The following is a 27,892-nucleotide window of genomic DNA, read 5'->3' as shown; positions in this document are numbered from 1 at the left end:
AAAGACATCTCATTTGGGATGATAGCCAATACTAAAGAATCATTGAAAGATTAGTGTTGACCAATTGTTTGAGTCACCTAGTTCAGTAGAAGAAATTAACACATCAGTTAGCTTCACGACTATTTTTGTCTGGTTTATTGCTTTAGGTGAATGTTCCCTTTGTGATGATGGTAAAGGTAGAAGAAGAAGAAGAAGAAGAGTTTGGATTTGATATCCCGCCTTTCACTCCCCTTCAGGAGTCTCAAAGCGGCTAACATTCTCCTTTCCCTTCCTCCCCCACAACACACACTCTGTGAGGTGAGTGGGGCTGAGAGACTTCAAAGAAGTGTGACTGGCCCAAGGTCACCCAGCCAGCTGCATGTGGAGGAGCGGAGACGCGAACCCGGTTCCCCAGATTAGGAGACTACTGCTCTTAACCACTACACCACACTGGCTCTCTGATGGTTAAGTCCAGTTGAATTTGACTATGAGGTTGTGGTGCTCATCTTGCTTCCAGGCCGAGGGAGCTGGCGTTTGTCCACAGACAGCTTTCCAGGTCATGTGGCCAGCATGACTAAACCGCTTCTGGCGCAACGGAACACCATGACGGAAGCCAGAGAACACAGAAATGCTGTTTACCTTCCCACTGCAGCAGTACCTACTTGCACTGGTGTGCTTTCGAACTGCTAGGTTGGCAGAAGCTGGGACAGAGCACTGGGAGCTCATCCCATCACGTGGATTTGAACTGCCAACCTTACGTTTAGCAAGCCCAAGAGGTTTCGTGGTTGATGGATAGGTTTGTGAGTAAGCCATGTTCATCCCTTGAAGCAGAAAGATGGGGGGGGGGGGGAATCCAGCTCAGAGAAAAAAGACACATTCCCACAGTGCAGAGTTAAACTATGGAACTCACCACTGCAAGGTGCCATGGTGGGTGCAAATGTGGAGCATCTAGTAGAAATATTGGTGAATTTGTACATTTTGCTACTCCTATTGAGTAGCTAAACAACCTCATTCACTTTCACTTTTGTTGACACCAGCATCCAATTCACAAGAATTTCTGATTTTGAGAATTTCATAGGAGGGACAATAAATGGAATTTTCAGTGTTGTTGTGCTCATGTCCTGCTTGCGGACTTCCCAGGGACACCTGTTTCACCACCATGGGAATAGGATGCTGAACTAGAAGGCCTTTAGTCTGATCTAGCAATGGAGGGGATAACTGGAAAAGTTCCTGTGCTTTGCAGGAAAGCATCGCAAATAGAGAGTACCAAAAATGTTACATTGGTAGGTTTTCTTTTCCCTTCATGGAAGTATCATTTGTTGCTATTCCCCAGTATAGAGTTAACGATTATTTTGACACTGATGATGTATCAGAAGCCATTATGGAAGGAGGAAGAAGTAAAATATGCTAATTTAGATGATAAGCAATTAAGGCAGTGTCCTTCCACTTTTGCTCTCTACAGGCTACATATGGAATAACAGTCCAATGTTTGCATGGAAATAAGCTGCTTTTTCTAAAGCACACAGAGTAATGACATGGTAAATTGGGTTCAGTTTCATGTGGGTTGCTCAGGGACTTGGTTCAGGGAAATATCTGGAAAGCTTGCCTGAGCACTCAAGGTTGCTTCCATAAAACCTGTTTCCTAAGCATTCATTCCAATTTAATTGTGGAGAGGTTGGACAACAGTGAGTCAAAGCAAGTGTTATCACAAATGTTTCAGTGCATTTCCTGGACACTTTCCTTAACACAAAAAGTCTGATCTTTTGAGGGAAGCGAGTTGGTTGTGCAAATCCTCCCCCATTAACCTGAATTTGTAACCTGAGTTTACTTGTGTGTGATGGAATCCCACCTGAAAATGGAGAGTCTGGAAACGCTTTTAGTTGTCTCTAGTCATGACTGGCAAGTCACTTTATGACGTCAGAGCAAGTAAGCCAATAGCAGCAGAAGGCCCATTAAGAATCTGCACAGCCAAGAGGCACTGCGACATCAGAGAGGACATCAGCCTTCAAGACAGAGACTAGACAGAGACAGTGATTGTAGAAGTGGCAAGGAATTTCACTCACACACTGCCGCTTAGCCACGATATGACTCTTTGGCTTATACTGCACTATCAGCACAGTTATATTTACCAGCCAATTAAACAAATGCTAGTCCATTTTTTCTAGGTGCCATCCATGGAAAAATGTGTATTGGTCTCAATGAGCCAGACCAAGATCACTGGTACTACTGCTGCCCTCCTATGATCTACATGGCATCACACACATGTTATCAAACAAAGGCTATAACTGAACACTGTTTGGTTGTTTTATTTCAATCATCAACAATGGGACATAAAAGTATGCATAACTGCACCTTGGATCAAGGCCAAAACACATAATAATGATTATAATGCATAACCACAATCATTACAGGAGACATCAAATATTTATTCTATGAAGATAGATGTAGATAGATAGATATATTTGCTATGGGCTTCAGAGTTTAACAAAAAGACTGCAAATTTGCTTCAAACCTTGTGAAGCTTTGTGAAGTGGATTTCCACTGAATCTGCTGCTCGCCCAGGGATATTTCCACTGTGATGTGGAAATCTCCCATGTACTTACACACAAACACACCCACATTTCCATGTATCCCAACGAAAAGCCAGGAAAACCTAGGCTTCTTCCCCGGCGCTGAACACATTTCCTCATCTGCTATTCCTGTCTTCCCGCCTCCCGGCTCAGCTTTTAATATCTTTCCGAGAGAAGTTTTTAAAACTTCAGCCAGTAGGTGTCTCCATTTCCCTGATCTCCGATCATCTCCGCCTAGTTCCGTTATTAATCCATTCATTAATACCATTAAATATATATACAGTATATATAAAGATACCGAACCTAATATCCTTTCGGGGCATTCACACCCAACTCTGCCCTCCCGGCCTCTCTTATCACCTTTAAACAAGTGCAAGGATAAGCAATGCATCCCAGCCGATCTGGGCTGCCTCCCTCCCCGCCGCTGGGCCCGACCCGAGGAGGCGGCGGAGGGTCCCTGCAAAGGCGGCCTCTGCAGGCGCCCGGCGGGCCCGCCTCTCCCGGGGAGCGCCCGCGCTCTGCCCCCCCCATCCCCGCCGGCGCCCTGCCCACCGCCTGGCAACCTGGTGATTGACGCGCGACGCGGCCACCCGGAGCTGCGAAGGCGTCCTGAGCGCACCTATGAGCAGGGCCGCATCCCAAAGGGGGCTGGCCGTGGGCGCAGCAGCCGGGAGAGCGCAGCCGCCTCCTTCTGGCAGGCAGGCGGGGCTGCTGCTGCTGCGGAGCCGGGGAAGCCGAGCGCCCCAGTCGGCGGGCGCCTGCCGGAGGAGAAGCATCTCCCGGCCCCTCCCTGCTGCGCGTCTCTCCCTCGCCCCGCCTCCCGCTCGCCGGGCGCCTCGGGCGGGGATGGCAGCCGCGCGGACCGAGCGCGCGATGGAGGCGCCGCGGCGGCCGCACCTGGAGGAGGACGCCGCCTCGTAGGCAGCGCTGCCCGGATCCCGCCCTGCCTGCCAGCGCTGCCAGCGGCGGACGGGGGAAGAAGGCAGACGTAAGCAGGCTAACTATAGCATCTCCCCGGAGCCGGGAAGGAGGCAACCTGGGCGAGAGGCGGGCAGCCTGCGCCATTCCCGGGCGAGGAGCGGCGTCGCTACAGGTGACTCGGGTTCTCCCCAGCATCCCACCCCCCGCTCGGACATGGGTCTGCCTTGGCGTCTCCTCCTCGCGCTTCTGCTCTTGGCTCACCTGGGCTCGGCCGCCGAGGGCAGCCCGGGGCAGGCGGCGCCTGGCAAAGGGAAAGCGGCCAGAGAGAAGCAGGCGCCTTACCCCAGCGCCAAGAGCGCGGCGGCTCCTCCCTGGAGCGGTTCCCTGGAGAAGAGCCCCGTCTTGGCCCAGAGGCTGTCCCCGGAGGTGCCGGCCAAGGTGGCCTCGTTCCTCCACACGGGCGACCCTCGGGAGCTGAGGCACGCCAACTGCTCCGGGAGGTACGAGCTGGCTCCCCCCTGGGCCGGGAAGTCCCGCCTGGCCGCCTCGCCCCCGTCGCTGCACGGCGCCCTCGACACGCTCCTGCACGCCACCAACTTCCTCAACACCATCCTGCAGAGCAACCGGAGCCGCGAGCAGAACTTGCAGGAGGACCTGGAGTGGTACCAGATCCTCATCAAGAGCCTGCTGGAAGGGGACCCCAACATCTCCCGGGCAGCCATCACCTTCAACCTGGAGCCCTGGTCCTCCGCCCCGCAGGTCTTCCTCCAGGCCATCCGGCAGGACAGCCACATCCTCCTGCAGGACTTGTCTTCCGGGGCTCACCACCTGGCCAACGCCTCCAGCGAGACCGAGTGGTTCCAGGCCTGGAAGCGCAAGGGGAGGCCCCACCAGCACCGCAAGGGCTTGAGTCCTCCCGGTGCCAAGGCTTTGGAGGGCAGCCTGAAGAGGAGGGATGGGCACCCGGTGGCCTCCGAGAGGAGCCACATCAAGTGGTCCTCTCCCTACCTGGAGTGTGAGAATGGGAATTACAAGCCGGCCTGGCTGGTCACCCTCTCTGCAGCTTTTTATGGGCTTCAGCCGAACCTCCTTCCTGAATTCAGGTAGGAGATCTGAAGTTTGCCTAGTCTCTTGGTTCTCCCCCCCCCTTTTTTTGTAGCAAAATGTGAACAAGGGATTCTTTGCTTTTAAGAAGCCTAAGCTTTGTGAGTGACGAGCGAGGATATACTTGCATAGAACCTTGGAATCCCTCTTGCTCCTTGCACAGGCTTCCCAAATAATATTTGTTAAGCCCTTTAACTTCAGCGCAGCCTGAGAAGTTAGTCTCCACACTGAATTCAGTGGAGTTTCCTCCCATGTAAGCTTGCATGAGATTGCAGCTTTTTGTTTTGTTTTGCATCCTATAAAACTGGAATGCTGTTCTCCAACCTGATAGGAAAGTTAGAGAGGTTTTATTTTTATTTAAAAGAGAGAAAGATATTTGTAGCATGAGTAGGGTCATAGGAACATCTGTTTGCAGCCCAGTCCTATGTGTATTTATTCAGAAGTAAGTCCCTCTGTGTTCAGGCACCCTTATTTCCAATTTCATAGCACCAGTACCTTAATATAAAGCAGCAGCTGCAAGTAGGAAACCCTTATGAGAAGGGTTTTTTCTTTTTTCTTTTTCAAAACCATCTGGGTTGAGATTAGCATGCTTCATCTAAAAGGAGGCAGAATTCTGTGAAAAGGTTTCCTTTAGCCATTTGACTTGAGAGCTAAAGTGTGTGTGTGTGTGTGTGAGAGAGAGAGAGAGAGAGAGGGAATCACATTGCTGATGAGATGGAAAGGCCCCTTGTGAAAACTTCCAGCTCCAGTGAGACTGCAAAGTTGGTAGTTTGGTACTGTTGCTAGGATCAACAGAACACCGTGACTTTGTTCCAGCTAAAGTAAGTTATGCCTAAGTATGATCAAAAGCAGTGGGTTTTTCAAATTAATCTGAACTAGTTTACATGACTGGTTTCAGTGGGACAGACAGTGCAAACCTGCACAGGTTTACTCGAAAGCCAGCCCTGCTGTGTTGAGTGGCAGTTGCATCTATTAAGTGTGTTTGGAACTTCAGCCTCCTTTGGGGCTACCTTCAGAATTGGGCCCTATTAAATACTTCAACCCATTGGTCAATATAGCCCCCCCCCCCATTCCCAGTTATTGTCACCTTACTTAATCTGGGAGTGTGTGTTTTAGCAGTTGCAGATCTCTTTCAGCATTAGTGTGTATGTGCATAATAAAAATAGTTTCTTGAACCCACCACATTACAGCAGTAGAGCAATAGAACGATGTGGCGAATGATGGATTCAGCTGTAATAGTTACAGATCATGCACAGTTATCATTGTGTACACAGCAGTGCTAATGATAGAGCTTTTCCAGTCTGAGGAGTGTGTGCACATCACACATTTAAAGCACATCCCCCCTCCCCAAAAAATCCTGGGGATCCTCCACAGGTAGTTTACCCTTCAGAGAACTGTATTTCCTAAGCACCCTTAAACAAACTTCAGTTCTCAAGATTTTTTTGCAGGAAAATGTACTATTCAACATATTCCAAAGCCTCAGACTGCTGAGATAGTTCAGCTATGGGAAGTAACTTGCTGCTCCTGGTATATGAATAGGAGAATTTGGACTAGAAGTGTTATCCTTTTGTTTGTGCTTGAGCTGGGATCTGGCACCCCTGGTTCTCCATCTGTTTCGGGTCCATTCCTTGTTCCTTCATCCACATTTCTGTCTGCTTGTTGGTCCAGTGCTTTTCAGGCTCTCCTGCTAGATGAGGGTTTCAGTTGCACAGTGTCTGGTTGAGCCAAGTAACGGTTACTTTGAGAAAATGTGTGCAGTTTCCTTTGGTTACCAAAGCAGGTGTCTGGGTTGATTTTTTGGGGAGGCAGGGTACTGATTGATTCCTGCTTTCTGCCACTTCTGATTTGAGAAGAAGCTTGTAAGCCCAGAGAACATAACAGAGAAAGATTTGCTTAAATAATTTATTGTTGGCAGCATTAAAACACACACACACACACACACACACACACACAGAGTGCAAAGCAAGGCCAATTCAGATGATGGTTTCCTGCATTTTTACTTTGAGAACTATTGAAACGAATACTATTTTTTTTTAAAAAAGGCTGAAGGTGGACTATTCAAATTGCTGTGCATTGTTAGACTGAATTGGAGTTTTTTTTTTAAAAAAATATGTAGATACACATTACAAAATCAAGCACTTTCTGATGGATGTCCTAAGAATTAAATATTTTTTATTAAGGGCTGCTGGCAAGCTTTGGTGGTACGGTATCATAGCCACCCTGGGATCCACCCTTGGTTTTCTGTCTGCCTTTGGTATAGTGTTGTGGAATTCCTTTTGTAAAGCGACCTTTTGAAAATGAATAAATAAGACTGGTGACTATAACTTTGATGACACTGACAGGCAGTTGGACTCTCTAGGGGGGTACTGGTCCAACACTTCAAACAATGGCTAGATGTGCTAGCCTTTCCCCCTTGTCCATTGAGGCTGCTCTTTGCCTGTCTCCTTCTAATCTGGGTTAATCCACATCTCCCTCTAGCTACTAAATGCCCTTTTGGTTGATTCCCCAAGTAAACTAGGGACTCCCTTGGCTTATTCCACTGAGGTTCCTGTCTGGTTATGCAATTGGCTGGTGGGAATCTGGGATTGCCAGAGTACTTGACCAACCTCTGAGCTTCCAAGTTGGATTAGAAAGGAAATAAACCCAGCTGTAAAGCTGATTTGTGGGGTGTGTGTGTGTGTGTGTGTGAGAGAGAGAGAGAGAGAGAGAGAGAGAGAGAGGTGAGTGGAGGGGGTGTTCGCTTGAGTTTTTCCAGACAATCAGAAGTCAACTGGGTCAGTCTCAATGGTAACAAAGGAACAGGTTTCCAAGAAACTGGCTGCAGCTCTTTAAAATCTCTTCCAATAAGTCCTACCTTTATTCACACAAGAATACTCTGCTTGGAGCATGCACTGTTGCAGTTCATGTTAGCTTCTCTCTGTGCTGTGAAGCATCATGTTTCATTATGTAAAGTTAAAACTAACTTGTAAGAAAATTGCTCCTGGTCAATGGGGCGACACTGTTGCAGAATTTAATGATATTATTAGATGCCATCCAGTCTAACCCTGGACAGAAAAGGGTTACAGGTGATACTTACCACATAAAATGTCCAGTAGAGGTCATCATGGTAGCAGTTAAACTATACTTTCCTACCTACAAAGACTAATGCTGGTCATTGCACATGTATTTAACATATACCGTATCTTCCACAAACCTGCAACGGTTAGGTTGCTGCAATAGTACCATGACACTTTCTGTACCTACTGCCAGTAAATATAAATTATAAATAAATTTTTATTTATACCCAGCCCTCCCCAGCCAGAGCTGGGCTCAGGGCAGCTAACACCAGTAAAATTACAATAAAAACATAATAGGGGGAAAAACAATTTAAAATACAATTTAAAATTCAGCCTCATTTTAATAATAGCCCATAGATCAAAACCATAAAGGGGGGGGGGGACATAAGGGTCAGACTGAGTCCAAACCAAAGGCCAGGCGGAACAGCTCTGTCTTGCAGGCCCTGCGGAAAGATGTCAAGTCCCGCAACTATTTCCCCTCTTGCATTTATCCCACTCAAGTTTATTGGAGGGATAGTCATGTTGGCATGCAGCCAACGAAACGGGGGCAATTGGCAGGACCCCAGCTGGCTCCAGCCCACAGGCTGGTGTGCCGGGCAAACTCCAGTCCTTGGTGCAGCATGAATCTGCGACCCGAGCTTCAGAAGCTAGGGCACGCTACTCAGCAGAGTAAACGCTGTGCAACAGAAGTAGCAGGAGAGGCTGTGTGAGCATATTTACAAGCAGTTTATTCAGCGTATATCAGGACAAAAGGAAACATGTGTGATCTCCTTCATGTCCAAAGCAAACAGCATAAGCAAAAGCTATGCACAAACGGAAGTTCCCACCAAGCTGTGCTGGAGTGTAAACAGGCATGTGACACACAACAATCATGCCTGTTCCTTAAGGTGGAACGGAACATCCCAACAAGTCATAGGTTTAAGTCGGTTTTTGCCTCATGGGGAAGTTGACATTCAATAGATCTTTTCCACCTCCATTCACAACCACCAACTTAGATGGCTGTAAAAAGGGATTAGACAAATTCATGGAGGAAAAAGGCTCTCCATGGAAGCTATGTGCTCAGTAGGCGTTTTCTGTGCCAACTTTTAAACGCCTCCACCATGGTTTACTTGTCTTCGTTTTTAACTTGGTATGCTTTTGTTGCATAGCTTTTTGTTTTCTGTTTTAAACTCCTTTCTGTGATACAGTGGAATATACAGTGGTACCTTGGGTCACAGACGCTTCAGGTTACAGATGCTTCAGGTTACAGACTCCACTAACCCAGAAATAGTACCTCAGGTTAAGAACTTTGCTTCAGGATGAGAACAGAAATTGCACGGCAGCAGCGGGAGGCCCCATTAGCTAAAGTGGTACCTCAGGTTAAGAACAGTTTCAGGTTAAGAACGGACCTCCAGAACGAATTAAGTTCTTAACCCGAGGTACCACTGTAAATCATTTTCTAAATAAATTTTATTTAGTTACTGCCTCGCATACGTTCTAGGAAGGCCAAGAAGCACGATGAGTTCTCCAATCCACAGCCTAATATTATCTTCTCACACCTATGGAGTTCATGGGTGGTATTCCATGCCAGTTCTTCTCAGAGTAGACCCAATGAAGTAATGGGCAGGGTTAATTTATTTTTGATTAGGACGTAGTTGAATACAAGCCCATATTTCTAGCTGAGGCAATATCTGCATGCTTTATTGGAGAGCTGAACCACTTATCTGGTTGCCTGTTTAGTGACTAGAAGGACAGAACTTCCCAGAGAATGATGTTTGGCTGTACTTGATTTGATTCAATATAATATTTCTATACTGCCTTTACAGCAACCAAGCTGAGCTCAGGGTGGCTTTCTACAATAGCAAAGAATTAACAAATAAAAGCAGCACTTCCTAGTACAAAAGAAGCATGCAACTAAGGTACAATGAATGGATCAAAGCAACACAAAACAGCAGAATCACGAAATCCTTGTTCTAAGCACCTTTTCCATGTGTGTGTTAGCAAATCATACAACGGAAACATAATTTTCATTTAAATCCATTCACAATCTGAAATGGTAAAAAAAAAATTGGGAAAAATTATACCTGTGTCATTATATCATTACGATTAATCACCACACATGCCTCTCAAAATAGGCTTTTAAATTTCCCTTTCTCTGTGTCATTGAGTGATAATGAGGCTTTTAAAAATTCCAAACTCCTCTTGTTGAGTCCCTTAAGAGTAAAAGGATGAAATATTCATCTTTCTCTCCTTAAAATGCTGCACTGAGTCTTCCCCCAGCAAAATGCCTCTTGTGAGCCATCTGTTAGGGACATATTAATGTTCTGGTTTGCCTGCTCCTTCCCATTTCACCGCTTGGAATGAGAGAAATAACCTTTCAGTACATTTTCTCACCAGACAAGCCTTCAACATTTGATATCCTTTCCATCTTATCTTGGGGCTGCAACACTCAAAGCAAAATGTGCTACACAGATTTTTTTTTTTAAAGGACAGGCATTCTTCCCATTTAGGAAATGGATTGTAAAGGCTGTATTTATTTCATATTCTTCAAATATTCCTATTTTCTAGAACCAGCCCTTGGTAAATCACTGTCTCTCCTTTATCCCTAGATTTATTTATTTATTGCTTTTTGAGGATGCCTTGTTTTAAACTGGGTGTGGGGAACCTTTGGTCCTCCAGCTGTTGCTGAACTATAACTCCCACCATACCTTTGCCCGTGCTTGCTGGGGGCTGGTGGGAGTTGTAGTTCTGCAACATCTGGAGAGCCAACGGTTCCTCGAAACAGTTTTGAACATTTGTTCCTCACTCCCACTTCCGATCTCTGCAAATTAATACTGCAGTCCTATGCATGTCTGTTCAGAAGCAAGCTCCTTTAAGTTCAGTGGGGCACATTCCCAGGTAAGTGAGAATAGGATTGCTCACCATCTCTGAATAGGGGAAGGATGTTTAATTCCTTCTGTTTGTAATGTTCAGGCAGTGAGTGCATTAGTTGCTGGAGCTCACAGGAGCTGCTGTTGGCACCTGTCTATCTTGGGAAGCAATGGAGGAGCGCGCCTTTGTGGGTGAAATCAAGCTGTTGGCAGGTTGCAGTGCCTGCTGTGGCTGTAGAGACCGATGTGGGAGAGACAAGTTTTATTGCAGCTGGGGCAGATTAAGGCGTCCAGTTGTGCTGCTGCAGATGCACCATGGCATTTTTTCTCTTTCCGCTCTCCTCCGAGCGGTTATTCCTCCTCTGGTTGCTGCTGTGGATACACGACTTGACTGCCAGTCTCCATGCGCTGCGGCTGTCCGCAAGGGATTCCCATATAGCAATGTGGGATGTTGTTAGCCTTCATGTAACGTTTGCAGACATCTTTGTAGCACAGAGTTGGTCTGCCAACAGGCCTGGTGCCTGAAGCCCGCTCCTTTTCGACCACGTCCTTGGGGATCCTGCCATCTTCCATTCTGTGGACACGACCAATCCAGCATAGATATCGCTGAGACAGGGCTGGGAAAGCACATATTTGTTCAGAATTCTGTCCTGCCATGTGGCGCTGTGGGTTAAACCACAAAGCCTAGGACTTGCCAATCAGAAGGTCAGCGGTTCAAATCCCCGCGACGTGGTGAGCTCCTGTTGTTCAGTCCCAGCTCCTGCCAACCTAGCAGTTCGAAAGCACGTCAAAGTGCAAGTAGATAAATAGGTACCGCTCCGGCGGGAAGGTAAACAGCGTTTCCGTGCGCTGCTCTGGTTCGCCAGAAGCGGCTTAGTCATGCTGGCCACATGACCCGGAAGCTGTACGCCGGCTCCCTCGACCAATAAAGCTAGATGAGCTCCGCAACCCCAGAGTTGGCCACGACTGGACCTAATGGTCAGGGGTCCCTTTACCTTTACCTGCCATGTGATACCTCAAATCTTCTTGACGCATCACATGTGGAAGGCGTCGAGGCTCCTGATGGTTGCCCACGACTCACTTCTATAAGGCAGCGTACTCAAGACACAGGCCCAGGTTATAGTTCAGCAACCTCTGGAGGTCTTTTGAGCTAGATGGACCCAATGGTCTTCCTAAGCTCCTGCAATGATTCAGGGGGGTTATTTTTTGGTGTGGAGGTGCGGAGAATCAGACTCCCTCTCTGTCCTCCCTTCCTTCTAAACATTATGTTTTTGCATCTAGAAAGCTTCATCCTGTGCTGTGTTTCCTCTGCTGGCAGAATTCAGCCAAGCAGTAATTGAAGCGAGAAAAGACTATTTAACGAGCTCTTTTGATTAAATTACCGGGAACTCCCCAGATATGCCGTGATCTATGCCATATATCTGAAGGCGCATTAGAAACTGCCATAATCTCATTGACAAGATAGATTTCAGATCTGACTCTTGCAAACTGCTCCAAATGGTCCAGAGGGATTTCCCTTTGCAGGTGGATCTAATTCATATGCCCACATTGCTGTGCCCAGTTTTCTGATTAAATTTATTTTTAGTGAAGGCTGCTGTCCTCTTCAAAATGCACGCCGGAGGAAAAAAAATATGGTAGTAGTACATCTGCTCAGTTCTGAGAAAGAAAGCTCCCCGCATTTATGAAAGATGAACCGTAGGGAGGGGATGTGTGTTCATTACATAGAATCATAGAATTGTAGAGCTGGAAGGGACCACAAGTGTCATCTAGTCCAGCCCCCTGCAGTGCATGGATATTTTGCCCTAACATGGGGCTGAAACCCAAAATCCTGAGATTAATAGTCTCTACCGACTGAGCTATCCCATCCATAATGTGACTTGATCTAGTCTTAATGCAGATGTGGACCAGATCATAGTGTGTTGCATGGGAAAACATGTGCCGATTGGCGTTCGGATTTCTGCACTGGCGTTGACTCAGAGCATGCGTTCACACATGCATTCCCAAGTCTTTTCTTTCTTTCTTTCTCAAATGTTTAATATTTTTATTTAGATCCCACCTTTCCTCCAATGAATTTGAGGTGGTGTATTTGGTTCTCCCCCTTCTCGTTTTATCCACAAAACAACCCTGTGAGGTAGCTTAGGCTGTAAGAGAGTGTGTATGGCTGGTCCAAGGTCACACAGTGGCTGAATGGGTATTTGAACCCTAGTTGTCCACATCTCAGCCCAGCAAGTCCCCAACCTTTACTTACATAACCACTGATTTGCACATACAGGGCTGTTTCTGAAGCACACAACCACTTTACTTGGGACAGGAGAAATCCCTGCTTCTTAGTGGTAGAGAGAAAGTTGTGTGTCATAATTTACATGGCGTGGGTATGTAATTTTTCTGCTTGTGTTGTTCTGCACTGCAGTATGCTATACCTCTGAATTAAATCATAGTTTTCCTTCATCTTGCACCATACTCTTAAGAGGATCTTTGTTTCTACGATACAATAAAACAAATGTTTCAGATTTCTTATGGCATCCAAAACAACTGTTTAAAACACCCATAAATAAATAAATAAAACTAATAAGCAAAAACAAACCCAAAACCAGATTAAAGTACATGCCAGCATTCTGCATATGTCAGTAGGCTTGCCTAAACAAAAAAATAAATAAATGTTTTTAACAGGCACTTAAAAGAATTTCTTCACATGCTGTAGTGGAGGGAAGGGCATACCTTCCAAATGCCCTGTGAACAACAGGACATCCTGTTTCTTTGTGCAATATCTCAGTGGCCATTTTTGGTGCTGTGATCTCGTGTGCTCTTGCTCCGAGAAAGTGCTTTTTTGGGGGGTGGAGGGGGGCAGCAAGAGCGAGGCTGGCTATGTGTCTCGCCCAGGAGCACACCCTGGAAGACATGTGTCCCGGTTTTGCATTGGAAATACGGTGGTACCTTGGCTTAAGAACTTAATTCGTTCTGGAGGTCCATTCTTAACCTGAAACTGTCCTTAACCTGAGGTACCACTTTAGCTAATGGGGCTTCCTGCTGCCGCCGCGCTGCTGCTGCGCAATTTCTGTTCTGATCCTGAAGCGAAGTTCTTAACCCAAGGTACTATTTCTGGGTTAGCGGAATCTGTAACCTGAAGCGTCTGTAACCTGAAGAGTCTGTAACCCGAGGTACCACTGTAATTGGATGGTATGGAAGTGAGGGAGAAGGAAAACTCTGATCCTAAGATGGTTGGATGGAGCCTTGTATGCCTCTTTCCGGCAACTCCTACAACCAAGCTGGTGCCAAATGTATTGCTTTCCTTTCCTTTCGACCACATCAGTGAGGCTGAGAGGGGTTTTTTGTTGTCTGGGCAGCCCAGGACCCCCATACACACTGCCCAGGTTTGCACCCCAAAGAAGGCCCCTTTGGTGGTGCTAACACAGCGGTTTGACTTCACCCCTGGAGACATGCTCCATTGAGTTTAGGTGGCCTAATTCTAACCCTGGATAGCTAAAAGTAGGTCTCATTGGTTCCAGTGGGATTTCTTCCTAGTTAAGTGTTGGTAAACTTCCAGCACTGGGTGCTGCGAGAGGAGGGCCCCAACTTCCCTTTGAGTGCCTTTTCAATCAAGAGCGACTCCTGACATTTATAGACTTCCTCCCCTGTCATGGTTGTAGAGGGGTTAGCTGTGTGAGTCTTTTGCAGCAAACACAGCAAGAAATCCTCTTAAGGACAAATAGATTAATTCTGGCAGGAGCTTTCGTGGTTTAGACCTGGATGCATGAAGTGTTTGTCTCAGTGGGTTGACATATATACATACAGACACATGGATAAAGAGAGAGACAGTGTGAATAGCGAGGCCAAATGAAATGTAAGCGCTGTAGCCTTTATGACATATCTGTGCAAAGCTCAAATGTGCACAAGATAAGCATACACAACAGCCGTAATTGGAGGTAACACAATCTTCCTAGCTCTGCTGAGCAACCTTATTGTATTGCCAAGCAGCCAATTACTGCTGTTGTGCTTCTAGCTGAATCTAGCTGTTCTAGATGGAATCTACAGCAAGGAGAAAGATGATTTTCCACCGAGAGATTTTTGCATTCTGCAAGTGTTTCATGCCCTCCAACCATCAGTGTGGCATGGTGCCCGGGCTGGTGTAGTGGTTAGAGTGCTGGACTAGGACCTGGAAGAGCAGGGTTCAAATCCTCATTTCAGCCACAAAGCTCACTGGGTTACCTTGAGCCAATCGCTCACTCTTAGCTTAAACAACCTCATGCAGACCTTCCAAGTGTTGCTATTTTCCAAGAACGGTCCTGGATTTACAGAAGCCATCCCGGTTTCTGATTTAATCCCAGAATGTCCCGCTTTTCCTTAGGACGTCCCTATTTTCACCGGAGAAATGTTGCAAGGTATGCCTCATGGGGTTGTTGTGAGTATAAAATATGGAGGAGATGTATGTCATATATAAATAATGTAATATAAAAAATAACTAATAATACAATAGGTTAGTGGTTCCCAAACGTCTTTTCCCTCGCAGATGACTTGAAAATTGCTGAGGGTCTTGGTGGACCTCTTAATGATTGTTCTGCCTGTTGTAGCAATTGTGATGCGCTGTGCTAGATGCTAAACTATTTTTAATTGTATTTTCATTGCTTCTTTTATTTCTTATATTGTATTCTATTGCATTGCAAGTTGCATGCTACAGATTTTAGATTGCAATGCAATAAAATACAACATAAGAGGCAAAAAAGGAAATAAAGCAATATAATACAATTAGAAATCAGAACAAACATTTAATGCGCACATGCTGCGGACCACATGAATGAAGCCTGCAGACCACTAGTGGCCCATGGACCACAGTTTGGGAGTCTTTGAATCCCACACCACCTAAAATTAATCTCTGGGTTTTAACGACCACTAAAGGTCATCTGTGGGATGCGGGTGGCGCTGTGGGTTAAACCACAGAGCCTAGGACTTGCTGATCAGAAGGTCGGCGGTTTGAATCCCCGCGATGGGGTGAGCTCCCATTGCTCGGTCCCTGCTCCTGCCAACCTAGCAGTTCGAACACACGTCAAAGTGCAAGTAGATAAATAGGTACCACTCCGGCGGGAAGGTAAACGGCATTTCCGTGCGCTGCTCTGGTTCGCCAGAAGCGGCTTAGTCATGCTGGCCACATGACCTGGAAGCTGTACACCGGCTCCCTTGGCCACTAAAGTGAGAAGAGGGCTGCAACCCCAGAGTCGGCCACGACTGGACCTAATGGTCAGGGGTCCCTTTACCTTTAAAGGAACAAAGGGAACTGCCTTATGCTGCGTCAGACCAGTGTAGTGTCTACACTGACTGGCAGTGGCTTTCCAGGGTTTTAGGCAGGGGTCTCCCCAGCCCTACCTGGAGATGCCAGGGATTGAACTTGGGACCTTCTGCCTCCAAGGGGGCTGCTCCTCCCCTGAGCTATGGCCCTTCCCCCTGTGTTTCATTTAGCACCTGCTCCTCTGTCTCACCTTTCTCCCAAACGATGCTACCTGCCCTGCAACACGGGGTTCGTAATAACAGGCTTGTCTTTCTGGCCTCTTGTATGGATTGCTCTGATTTAATGAATTTGAATTGCTCTGGACACTTGAACATGCTATAGTTTATTCTCAGCCTGGGATAGCTCAGCTGGTAGAGCCCCAGACTCTTAACGTCAGGGCCATGGGTTCAAGCCCCACGTTGGGCAAAAGATATGTGCATTGCAGAGGGTTGGACTGCATGACCCTTGTGGTCCCTTTCAACTCAGAATTCTACGATTCTGGGATCAAAGTGCATAGCTGCAACATATCTGTTGATGGGCATTCAAACTACTAAGTTTGTAGTACTTCATGCTAGCAGTGTAAATAATAATAACAATGATGATGATGATAGATATTGGAGAGCTAGGTTTCTGTGGGCAAAATGTGCTTTACGAATGTCAGATGGTCTTCAATTACCTTCGTTGGTTTGTTTTGAATACCGAATTCTGAAAAGCGCCACTGCCAGTCTCAGTGAATATCAGGCTGATCTAATGCTGCTGACAAGCCAAATTGTACTTATCGTGCATTTAACGTCTTATGTCCTGATCAAACATCTGGACAGCACAGTTAATACGGCGCCTGCTTAGTAGGTTAATAGATAATTCATTTTTAGGTTTTTAATTCTATTTGGTGATGGAGGTTTCAAGATAAGCTATGATGCATTATTATTATTATTTCTTCTCTCAAAAGTAAAAAAAGAATAACAGTGCAAGGTAAAAATCTCAATACAAACTCAAATAAACCCACCACTCATCCTGGGCAAACTGCATCCGCCACTAAATATTTTCCTATTTCACCTCCTTTGGCTACTTCTGCCCACAGTGTTTTACATCCAATATTCTGTTGAATACCCAGCCTCCTTCATGTACTAAAGTGGTACCCCTCTGTTTGTTTCTGATGCTCCTGTCTCTCTACCTTGTTCCTGATCCTCCCTCTCTAATTTAAGCTCCTCAATTCCCACCTCCTTTAAATACACTGAAGGAAGTAATCTTCAAATACGTGAACAGGCTTTTTTTGCCGTGTACGCGTTACTGGCTTAAAACACAGTGAGGTTGTTCTTTTCTTTTGGCTGCGTTTCAAAACTGTGTTTCTACGTGGTTGTACAGATCAGCACGGTTTTCTGTGTATCTTAAGCTGCCTGCTGTATGTCCACACCAGGAAGCAGGGATGTATTCAGCCAATGAGCAGGTCTCGATTGGGATCAAAACTGGTTTGGTGCATCAGAATGCAGTATTTCACAAGAAACAACAGGGGGGATGTGGATTGTGGTTGTTGTCATGTGCACACGGCTTCCCAACCCAGTGGTGGGGAGAGCACTAGATGTAGAGTAAATGGGAGTGTGTAGACAGCCTTACTCTGCTGCTTCAGAAGCCTAGGGATTGATCAAATCAGCTTCATTTACAGGAGGATAGGAGAAATATGTTGATAGTAAGAGCAATTTGACAATGGAGTCAATTACCTAGAGCAGGGGTAGCCAACATGGTGCCGTCCAGTTGATGTTATACTGTAGTTCCCATCAGCCTCAGCAAAGATGGCCAGTTGGAGAGCACCATGTTGGCTATCCCTGACTGGAGGTTTTCAGCCACCTGCCAGCAATGCTCTACTGATGGATTTCCAGCATTGAGCCCAGGGGGTTTACCTGGAGCAGCTGAAATTCTCCACACCTGTTCCTCAGATTTGCCATCATTTCTTGGCTCCTGGTCCTGTGCCTTCACAGTCGCAACTTGAACTACAGATATTACCAAACCTTTCTTACCATGAGAAGCCTCAAACCATTCTTGATATCTTTATTTATTAAATTTGTATATCACCCTTTACCCAAAGATCCCAGGTTCACAACAGAAAAAAATACAAAACCAGGACATAAAATATTTAATAAAACAAAAAACCCCACTAATAACTCCCTCTTTCCCTTCATCTCAGGGCAGTTCACAAGAATATAAGAAATGAAATTCCACCTAAGTGCATGAAAATGTCCCTGGTCTTCCTGACCTTAGAAATGTGTAATTTGTGAGTTATGTTATGTTTAAGCCCTGTAGTGTCCTCCATTTCTGGGCCAAAGAAATTCTCGTTGCAGCCAGCATCCATGTCAAAAGTTCCTTAGTTTGGTAAAATTGTTGTTGGATCATTCCACAAGTTCAAAAGGGCAGCCTGCGGGGAAGCTTGGATGGGGCATTTAATTTTTTTTAAATATTTCTCCGAAAACATTGGTCCGAAATTCAGATGCCAGAAGTACCTGCGTTGTATTCAAGGGCAGCCCTGTATTGAGCAGGGAGTTATGAAAGCATGAATCAGCATTGAAAAATCCTCTCTATTCAAGAAGGGATGAGTCTACACAATAAACACAGAAGATAAAAAGCACTTCTGGCCCCCACAGCAAACCTGTTTATTGAAAAGCAGGTCAAGCAGGACTCTTAGGCTCTGTACCTGTAGTTGGTTAAGTAATTCTAAGCCTTCCGATTCAATCAAGAACATTCTGCAAAGGGAGCCAATTCCAGAAATGGCTCATAAATCTAATTGACTAATATTGGATTGCATCCAGTGTTTGTCATACGCAGAGTAGGTAGGCCCACTGAAATCAATGGGCACGAGAAGTCCTGTGGATAGCTCAGTTGGTAAAGCATGAGATTCGTAATCTCAGGGTTGTGGGTTTGAGCCCAACATTGGGCAAAAGATTCCTACATTGCAGGGGGTTGTACTAGATCACCCCCGTGGTTCCTTCCAAGTCTACAGTTCTATGCTTCTATGACTAACCAAAGTCCATTGATTTCAATGGGTCTGTTCAGAGGAGATCTTAGCTGAATACAACTCCTATTAGAGTACCGTGAAAATTGTGAAATCTGCTTGATGCGATTCTTTATGTGATACTGGCAGCTATTGACAATGGCGGAAACAAAACGAATGGCTCTCTTCCAGCTTAACATCTCATGTCGAGCAACACATGAGCTGATGATGATTCAGAGAAGGCTTAAGAGTCGACTGGGAGCTTGTTGTGATGTTGTTTTCAGACTGTAATAGAGAGACTGAATAGGTTAGACTGGGCCAACATCTGTGGGATGGGTAGGAGTATACAAGCTTTTGAAATGAAGAACTGCACAAAACATAAAGCATTTGCAGCTATCCACTAATGTGTAACAGCCCACTAAAAAGGTATTCTTTTTACTCCTGGTACTAATAACCAGAGCAAATTTGGCACTCGTTATCAGAACCAACTTAGTGAGATGGTTGGTGTGTATGGATTTAACAGTGCTTAGCTGATTATTATTTTTAGGTGCTTTTTTGTTAATGTTGTTAACATCGCTTTATAGAAATGCTATATTGATTTGTTAATCATATAATATGACCTATGCTGTAAATGTCTTGTTTAGCTTATTTTCTGGTTGCTGTTTTGTTACTAGTGTTTTATAGATTGCAGTTGTTTTATTCATGCTTTGTTAATTATATTATATGATTTATGCTGTATTTATGATGTTCTGCTGTTATTTACTGTTTGTTAGTATCCTAGAAATACAGTACATCAAATCAAATAACCATAGCTTTTCATAAATGCAATTAAGATTCAGCACTACATTCCCACCATTTTTAATAGTGAAAGGAAAATGTTGTGTTGAATCTATGTGAATTAATGGCATTTCTTATTCTTCTTCCAGGGGTGTTGTGAAAGTGGACATAAACTTACAAAAAGTGGACATTGACCAATGTTCAAATGAGGGCTGGTTTTCAGGAACTCACACATGCCACTTAAATAGCTCCGAGGTAAGGAAACGTACCTTAATCTCAATGAATGATGCATTCTACCATGTTTCTCTTTGATTTCCACATTGCAAGTCTTAACCTTATTTTCCTGCTTTTTAAATGGGAATAAGCTTCCCACACAAGATGGACCGTACAAGCTTTCAATGGCAGCGAACTGTAGAACACGGTAACTTTGTGGTTGGCAACTGCTGTTCCTTCACCTAAGCCTCTTGTAATAAATGGGCTGAACTTTCTATTTTGCGCATATATCTAGTAATCACTTTTAAATGTATGGGCACAAATATATGTGCATGCACACCCACCCACATGATTCATGTACAGCCAGACTTGTGGCCCTTTATTTCAGTGCTAAACATACAAGGAAATGCACATAAAAAACCCCCAACAACATACGTAGGAAAATAATAGCTTGGCTTGAATGTAATGCTAAGCCAAACTACGACTTAGTGAGAACAAGCAAGTGCGCTGGTACACATTGGGAAAATTGTGGCTACTTGGCTTCTCACATACGCTTGCTGATGCTCTATCAGGAGCTAAGTCATGATTTGGCTTAGTGTTATGTGTGAACCCAGGCTTGTGTTGTTTTAAGCAAACCTCGTAATCGAGGTTTGTTCTTGGCTTACTGCTCGTGGTTTGTTAGGGGGAGACAAACCATGAGCTCAGATTTGCATGTAATGCTGAGACAAACCATGGTTTAGCTCCTGGTAGCAGTGCAGGAGCTAAACCATTCTTAAGGAAATCAGACCTGAGTGCTCACTGGAAAGACAGATCGTGAAGCTGAGCCTCCAATACTTTGGCCACCTCATGAGAAGAGAAGACTCCCTGGAAAAGACCCTGATGTTGGGAAAGATGGGAGGGCATAAGGAGAAGGGGATGACAGAGGACAAGATGGTTGGATAGTGTTCTCGAAGCTACCAGCATGAGTTTGACCAAACTGTGGGAGGCAGTGGAAGACAGGAGTGCCTGGCGTGCTCTGGTCCATGGGGTCACGAAGAGTCGGACATGACTAAACAACTAAACAACAACAACAAGCAGTGCATTTAATTGCATGATTATATACATATTTGATCAGAACTAAACCCTACTGAATTCAATGAGATTTTCTTCTCTGGGGCCAACATGGTACCTCCAGATGTCGATGGATTGCAACCTCCATCATCCCTGACCATTTACTACAAGGAGTGGGCTGCTGGTAGATGTATTTAGACAACATCTGGGGTGGTACCTTGTTGACTGCTCCTAATCTACGGGATTCTATCCATGTGCCTGGGTTGGACCTTGAATGTAGTAGGCATGTATTTAAGTTACGACTTTGGATGCATGACTGGTTTTCAGAATAATAATAATAATAATAATAATAATAATATTTTATTTATACCCCGCCCTCCCCAGCCAAGGCCGGGCTCAGAGCGGCTTACAAGCAATAATAAAAACAAGAAGAATGATTACAACTTAAAAACAAAAATAAAATACAACATTAAAATAATGGAACATTAAAATATTAAAATGTAGCCTCATTGCAGGAGGAGAAGGAAAAGAAAAAAGAAAGAGAGGGAGGGAGGGAATCAAATTGGCTCCAAGTCAAAGGCCAGGCAGAACAACTCTGTCTTACAGGCCCTGCGGAAAGAAATCAGATCCTGCAGGGCCCTGGTCTCATGAGGCAGAGCGTTCCACCAGGCTGGAGCCAGAGTTGAAAAGGCCCTGGCTCTGGTTGAAGCCAATCTAACTTCCTTAGGGCCTGGGACCACTAGGGTGTTGTTATTTATGGACCTTGAGGCTCTCTGTGGGGCATACCAGGAGAGGCGGTCCCGTAGGTACGAGGGTCCTAGGCCGTGAAGGGCTTTAAAGGTCAAAAGCAGCACCTTAAATCTGACCCTGTACTCCACCGGGAGCCAGTGCAGCTTGAAAAGCACTGGGTAAATATGCTCCCATGGCAAAGACCCCGTGAGGAGCCTCGCTGCAGCATTCTGTACCCGCTGGAGTTTCTGGGACAGCTTCAAGGGCAGCCCCGCGTAGAGCGAATTACAGTAGTCAAGCCTGGAGATGACCGTTGCATGGATCACTGTGGCCAGGTCGGGGTGGGAAAGGTAAGGGACCAACTGCTTGATGCGGCGAAGGTGGAAAAATGTCGCCTTGGCTGTTGCTGTAACTTGCGCCTCCATGGAAAGGGAGGCGTCAAGGATTACACCCAAACTCTTAACGGAAGGCAATGGCACTAATTGGGCCCCCGCAAGAGAAGGGAGTTGGTCCCTCATCCAGAAGTATGCTTGTAGCGTAGTGTACTCAGTGGTATTCAGCCTATTTGGACTGGTAGGGCGGAAGACAGGGAGATCAACAGTAGGTGGCGCTAGAGCCAGTGACAGGCAGTGCCAACAAATTCTAGTGTTGTCCCCGTCCTCCTCCCTACCGGGTTCTACAACGGCAACACTTAGGGTGACGAGGACGAAGCTGATAGACAGGGCCACCCCCTGAACTTGCTGTTAAGTAACAAGGCAGGAAAGTGAGGGCTGGCTAAGGGCAGACTGAGGGCCTCATTTGCTCAAATGGATGAACCTCCACTGCGAGTACTGTATTTTTCGCTCCATAAGATGCACTTTTTTCCTCCTAAAAAGTAAGGGTAAATGTCTGTGTGTCTTATGGAGCGAATGTGTGGTCAATCACTGGCTCCCTTTCCAGCCCCGCCCCCTTGCCCAGGCCTCCATTGTTGAATGTTCTGCAGACGGAGACTGTTTGTTTCCCCAGCGACATGTGACTGGCTGATTAGATTATCTGTCTTGAAACTGTAGAAATGGTTTCCTTTCCTTTCTTAAAGAAGCTGCAGAACTGTGAGTTGAACCCCATAAAAACAGGATTTTCCCCCTTTGCAAAAGAAGCTGCACAACTTTGAGCTGATCCCCCCAAAAACGGGGCTCCCCCCCTTCCTTCCTCTAAAAACTAGGTGCGTCTTATGGTCAGGTGCATCTTATGGAGCAAAAATATGGTATTTCAGCTGTAGAAAAGAAAGACCAGGAGGGAGGTGTCCATAACATAGCAGAATGAAGAAAAAACAGCAAGGCAAAGTCTGTGGGGAAGGTCCTTAGCTCAGTGGCAGAGCATCTGCTTTGCACCAGAAGGTCTCAGGTTCGATCTCTAGCATCTCCAGGTAGGACTGGGAGGGACCCTTCCTGAATTCTTGGAGAGATTCTCCCAGTGTAGTCAATCCCCATGCTATCAAGCCAACTCAGTATGGCAGCTTCCTATGCTCTTTGACCCTGATCAGTCACTTATCAACCATTTGTTGTAACTCTTTCCTTTTGGCTAGCTGCACATGAAGTAGTTTGGGTTCACGTAAGGATCAGCATCTTTCAGAGACTTCCAAGATCCTGCCTCCTATTTTGGTTTTAAGAAAAACAACAACTAAGCAAAAGCCTGTTACTTGTGAACGATCTGAACGCTATAAATAGCTGTAATTATCTTCCGCATACAGCCTGAGTGATGGAGAACATAAGAAACACAATTAATTATAGCGGAAACAAATCAACCCTCATATTTTTTTTATTTTTTTATTTGACAATACAGTAGTACCTCGGGTTACGTACGCTCCAGGTTACATACACTTCAGGTTACAGACCCCGCTAACCCAGAAATAGTGCTTCAGGTTAAGAACTTTGCTTCAGGATGAGAACAGAAATCGTGCTCCGCCAGCGTGGCGGCAGCGGGAGGCCCCATTAGCTAAAGTAGTGCTTCAGGTTAAGAACAGTTTCAGGACCTCCGGCACGAATTAAGTACTTAACCTGAGGTACCACTGTACTGTCATTCTGGTCATGGCCACCAGAGACCCCGTTTGCCCTTCTCATCCTGCATATTTGTAAATATAGTGAATATTGCAAAAAAATTAAAAAATCCATATGTGTCTAGTGATTTACACCTTCAAAAGAAGTCAGAATCTAGGTGACATTGTCCAGTACTCAACTCGGTGGCCTTCCAGACCCAATACATTTTATAGTGGTCTCCTTAAATACTTTTTTTAGGGGGGTACGGGAAGCGTGCTTGGTATACAATTGAGGGGAGTCAGGCAGTTGGAGCTTGTGAGTCTTACTAAGTCCTTCCAAGCTTTTCCTCCGTACTTGGATTGTTGCCATTCCCAAGGGCATTCTCAATGGTGACAATATGATTATTATTATTATTCATTTTTATTTATTATTAAATTTGTATACCTTCATCCAAATATCACAGGGTGGTTCACGACATAAAAATACAAAATGGGAACACAAAATACACAATAAAACGAAAACAAACCAATAACCCCTCTCTCCCCACAAACACATTTAAATGACCATAGAATAGTCAATCCCTTTCACGAGCTGCAGAAAAGGGTTTCTTTTGAATTTCTCATTTCCCTAGAGCTGACCTCTGTCAGGGGATGCCTTTGCCAGGGGAAAAGATAAGAGGTGGCAAACTTTAAAAATGCGATGCCAAAATGAAATCCTGCTCTTGGAGCTGACATTTAGATTTGGGCCTGGAATTCCATTCGGGAGCATCTGAAGAGTGAATCTGCTGTTGGCTCTTAATTGTTTTGCGTGCAGAATAAATTCCAGTGCAGGTCTGCTGCTTGAGTTGTTTTTAGATCTCAGGGGCATGATGGAAAGCATGACAGGATGTAAGAAAGCAGGGGATCATGAATGATGCATAAGGATGTCTGCAGTTCCTGAGCATTTCACCCTTAAAACTAGAACTCAGCTTTGTTTATTTCTCCGGGCCAAGCTAGACTGCAGCTGCCTTTTTTTTTTTAAAAAGGTGCTTTTTTGCATACTTGAATGGTGTGATCAAGTGGATGTTGTAAAACAGATTAAAACACCTTTAATGAGGTAGGAAGGGATGCGGGTGGCGCTGTGGGTTAAACCACAGAGCCTAGGACTTGCCGATCAGAAGGTTGGCGGTTTGAATCCCCGCAACGGGGTGAGCTCCCGTTGCTCAGTCCCTGCTCCTGCCAACCTAGCAGTTCAAAAGCACACCAGTGCAAGTAGATAAATAGGTACCACTCGGGTGGGAAGGTAAACGGCGTTTCCGTGCGCTGCTCTGGTTCGCCAGAAGCGGCTTAGTCATGCTGGCCACCTGACCCGGAAGCTGTACGCCGGCTCCCTCGGCCAATAAAACCAGATGAACGCCACAACCCCAGAGTTAGTTGGTCACAACTGGCCCTAATGGTCAGGGGTCCCTTTACCGTTACTTTAATGAGGTAGGATCTATCTGAAGCATAGCAAAAGCTGGGACCCAGGTCAGTTTGCAGTGCTGGGGGGGGGGGAACTTGGGGAGTAAGGATCAGTTTAACTTCTCTTGCAGCCAAACCAGGCACGGCAACCACTCAAGCAATTTGCCATGGCATGAATGGTTTTCAAAGTAAATAGCAGCCACTTGGGGCTGGGGCTGTAGCCCTCCAGATTATGATGGACTACAGCCCTGCTGTCTGGAGCTGATGGGAGTTGGGGCCTAGCAGCCTCCAGGTAGAGGTGTGTGTGTGTGTGTGTGTGTGTGTGTGTGTCACAGGCTCCCTATTGCTTCCACTGGAGGAGGAGATCTAGGCAACCCTCTCTTACAGACTGGGTTAACGATGAGAGGGGCTCAGAATTAAAAATAAAACAAAATATAGAATTATTGCTTCATTGGCGAGGCTGAATCCAGAACATTTTCCACCCTCTCTCACCTTTTCTTCCGCCTTTATCTTAAGGTTGTGAGCTCAAAGTGTTTAGCACTCAAAGAGTCCACCTCCAGTAGAACCATAGAATCACAGAATTGTACAGTTGGAAGGGACCCAAATAGTCATCTAGTTCAAACGCCTGCAATACAGGAATCTCAGCTAAAGCATCCATGACAGATGGCCGTCCAACCGAGGAAGGAGAGTCCTCCACCTCCCAAAGGAGTCCATTCCACTGTCAAACAACTCTGTCAAAAACCTTTTCCTGGTGTTTAGCTGGAATCTCCTTTCTTGTAACTTGAAGCCATTGGTTCAAGTCCTACCCTCCACAAGAGGAGAAAACAAGCTTGTTCCATCTTCCATATGACAGCCCTTGAGATATCTGAAGATGGCTATCATATCTCCTCTCAGCCTCCTCTTTTCCAGTTATTATGGATTATTTTGCTATTATGCTTTGTATTATGTTTTTATTATTATGCTGCGTAGACTATGTTCTTAATGTTGTACACCACCCTGGAGTCTTTGGATAAAGGGGGTATATAAATTGAATTAAGAACAACAACAACAACAAAGTAGTGCTTCCTCTCTTCCATTATGTAGGAACTGGGTTGCTGCAAATTCTAGTGGAACTCTCAATAGGAATGTTGCATTGGTACCTTAGGAATGGGTGCTTCACCTGGAATTAGCCTTTAACCAGGTGTGAGGAACCTTTGGCCCTTCAGAAGCTGCTGAACTACAACTCCCATCATCCCTGACCAGTGGCCATGGTTGCTGGGGCTGATGAGTGTTGTAGTTCAGCAACATCTGGAAGGCTCTTAAATCAGCTTCCATTGGCCTAGTGGTTCTCTCCACACGTTTTGGACTACAGTGACCTGGGGGGTGATGGGAATTGTAGTCCAAAGCATCTGGAGGGCACCAGGTTGGATAAGGCTCCTTTTAACTGCTTAACAGAAACTTGACATTTCTTAAGCCATGGCCAGCTACCAGCTTTCTAAAATGAAAGGACACGAGTAAATAGGAATAATGGCATGAAAAACGAACTGGAAACAGCAAGGATTTGACATTTAGTTTGCTTAATGAATGGTGGTGTAGCCAGTATTCTGCTCACATTTGGGACTGCCTTATGAAAGGCAGATCGAGGGTGCCAAGGGGCTAGGTTTCTATTTACACTCTTTACAGAAAGAGCAAAGCGAGAATAAGTAGGTCATGGTGACGGGAAGATTTTGTGTGTTGCAGCTCTGGAGAATGTACTGCATGCTGAAGAGAGAAGGGCAGCTCAACTGATAAAGAGGGATGGAGCATTTCACACAAGAAGAACAGTGTACATTAGGGCTTTTTTTTTGCATTTAGAAGGAATGATTGCTTTAAAGGTACGGTAGAGATTTACCAAATGGTATGGAGGGATTAAGTTGAGACAAGTTATTTCTTGCAAAACATTTGAAGTTTGGCTCATCCACAGGAATTGATGAGCACTAGTGAGAGGACTCTTTAAAACCATGCACAATTCTCAGTCCAAGTGCCAAGCTAGACATGGAGCAATTCACACAATTAGCAAGTGTGTGGATGATTTTTAAATATGCAAATAGCAAGCATGGGGGAATAACCTAAACTTGGACTTTGATGAGGTAGGGCAGAAAGGAGTGTTACATCTTTTGCCCACCACACCTATTTGCACTGGAAGGCAAACTCCCATTTGCACCTGTAGAAGCCTATTTTCCAGCACTAATAGCAGATACAGTGTATGTGATCTGGATTGTGACCCCAGTGGGACCCCCATTAGGGGATTCTACCTGTTATTTGTGCCAGAAGGAAAGCTGCCATTGGTGCCAATGGGAGCTTTCCTTCCCATGCAAATAGCAGACACAAAGAACTGGGGTGGGGGACAACGATACAGATCTGGATAGGGACCACAGTGGGAGGCAAAGGGTTAAACCTCTGTATCTTCACCAGGTCCCTGATCCAAACTGGGGGTACCTCAGCAGATTTACTTAAACACAAGCACGCATGAACCCATGAAATCACACACCCAGCAGTTGAGAACTGCATAAATGGTTTCATACCTGATTTGGCCCTGAGAGCTGGTGTACTGCAATGAATGGAGTGCTGGGCTCAGACCAGGGAGGTCTCTGCTCAAGTCCTAAAGCTCTGTATAAACATTTCCTTATACTCATATTCATCTAATAGATTCAGCTTGCATTTAAAGGTAAATCTCAGTAACTGGCACTTTTGAAACAATACGCAAGCTGAAACACACCTGTCCTTCAAAATTCACGTCTCTGCATTTTGCAGTGCTGTTTTCCAGCCAAGTAATGGGTACAAAGTCATTGTTAGTGGCCCCCTACGGTTTGAATGTGTGGCTTGTATCTACCATAAGCTGTGCATTAAGTATTGTGGGCCAAATTTTATGGAGCTTGCTTTCAGTTGAGGTCAGACGGGCTCCCTCATTGTTGAACTTCTAGCACCT

General features: G+C 45.5%; 1 protein-coding gene across 1 annotated transcript in view; it reads left to right on the top strand.

The window, feature by feature from the left end:
- Window positions 1–3,439: 3,439 nt before the first annotated feature.
- GPR158 (G protein-coupled receptor 158) overlaps window positions 3,440–27,892 on the top strand; it is a 123,315-nt gene continuing 98,862 nt past the window's right edge. The window contains exons 1-2 of the mRNA XM_080974386.1: window positions 3,440–4,573; window positions 19,649–19,754. Of these exons, the coding sequence (XP_080830512.1) occupies window positions 3,684–4,573; window positions 19,649–19,754 (996 nt within the window). The 5' untranslated portion in view covers window positions 3,440–3,683. The remainder of the gene's footprint in view (window positions 4,574–19,648; window positions 19,755–27,892) is intronic.

The sequence above is a fragment of the Podarcis pityusensis genome (assembly GCF_964106645.2).
Source record: "Podarcis pityusensis genome assembly, chromosome: 12".
NCBI classification, from domain to species: Eukaryota; Metazoa; Chordata; class Lepidosauria; order Squamata; family Lacertidae; genus Podarcis; species Podarcis pityusensis.
The sequence above is the reverse complement of the archived record's forward strand: the minus strand, read 5'-3'. Positions and strand labels throughout refer to the sequence as shown.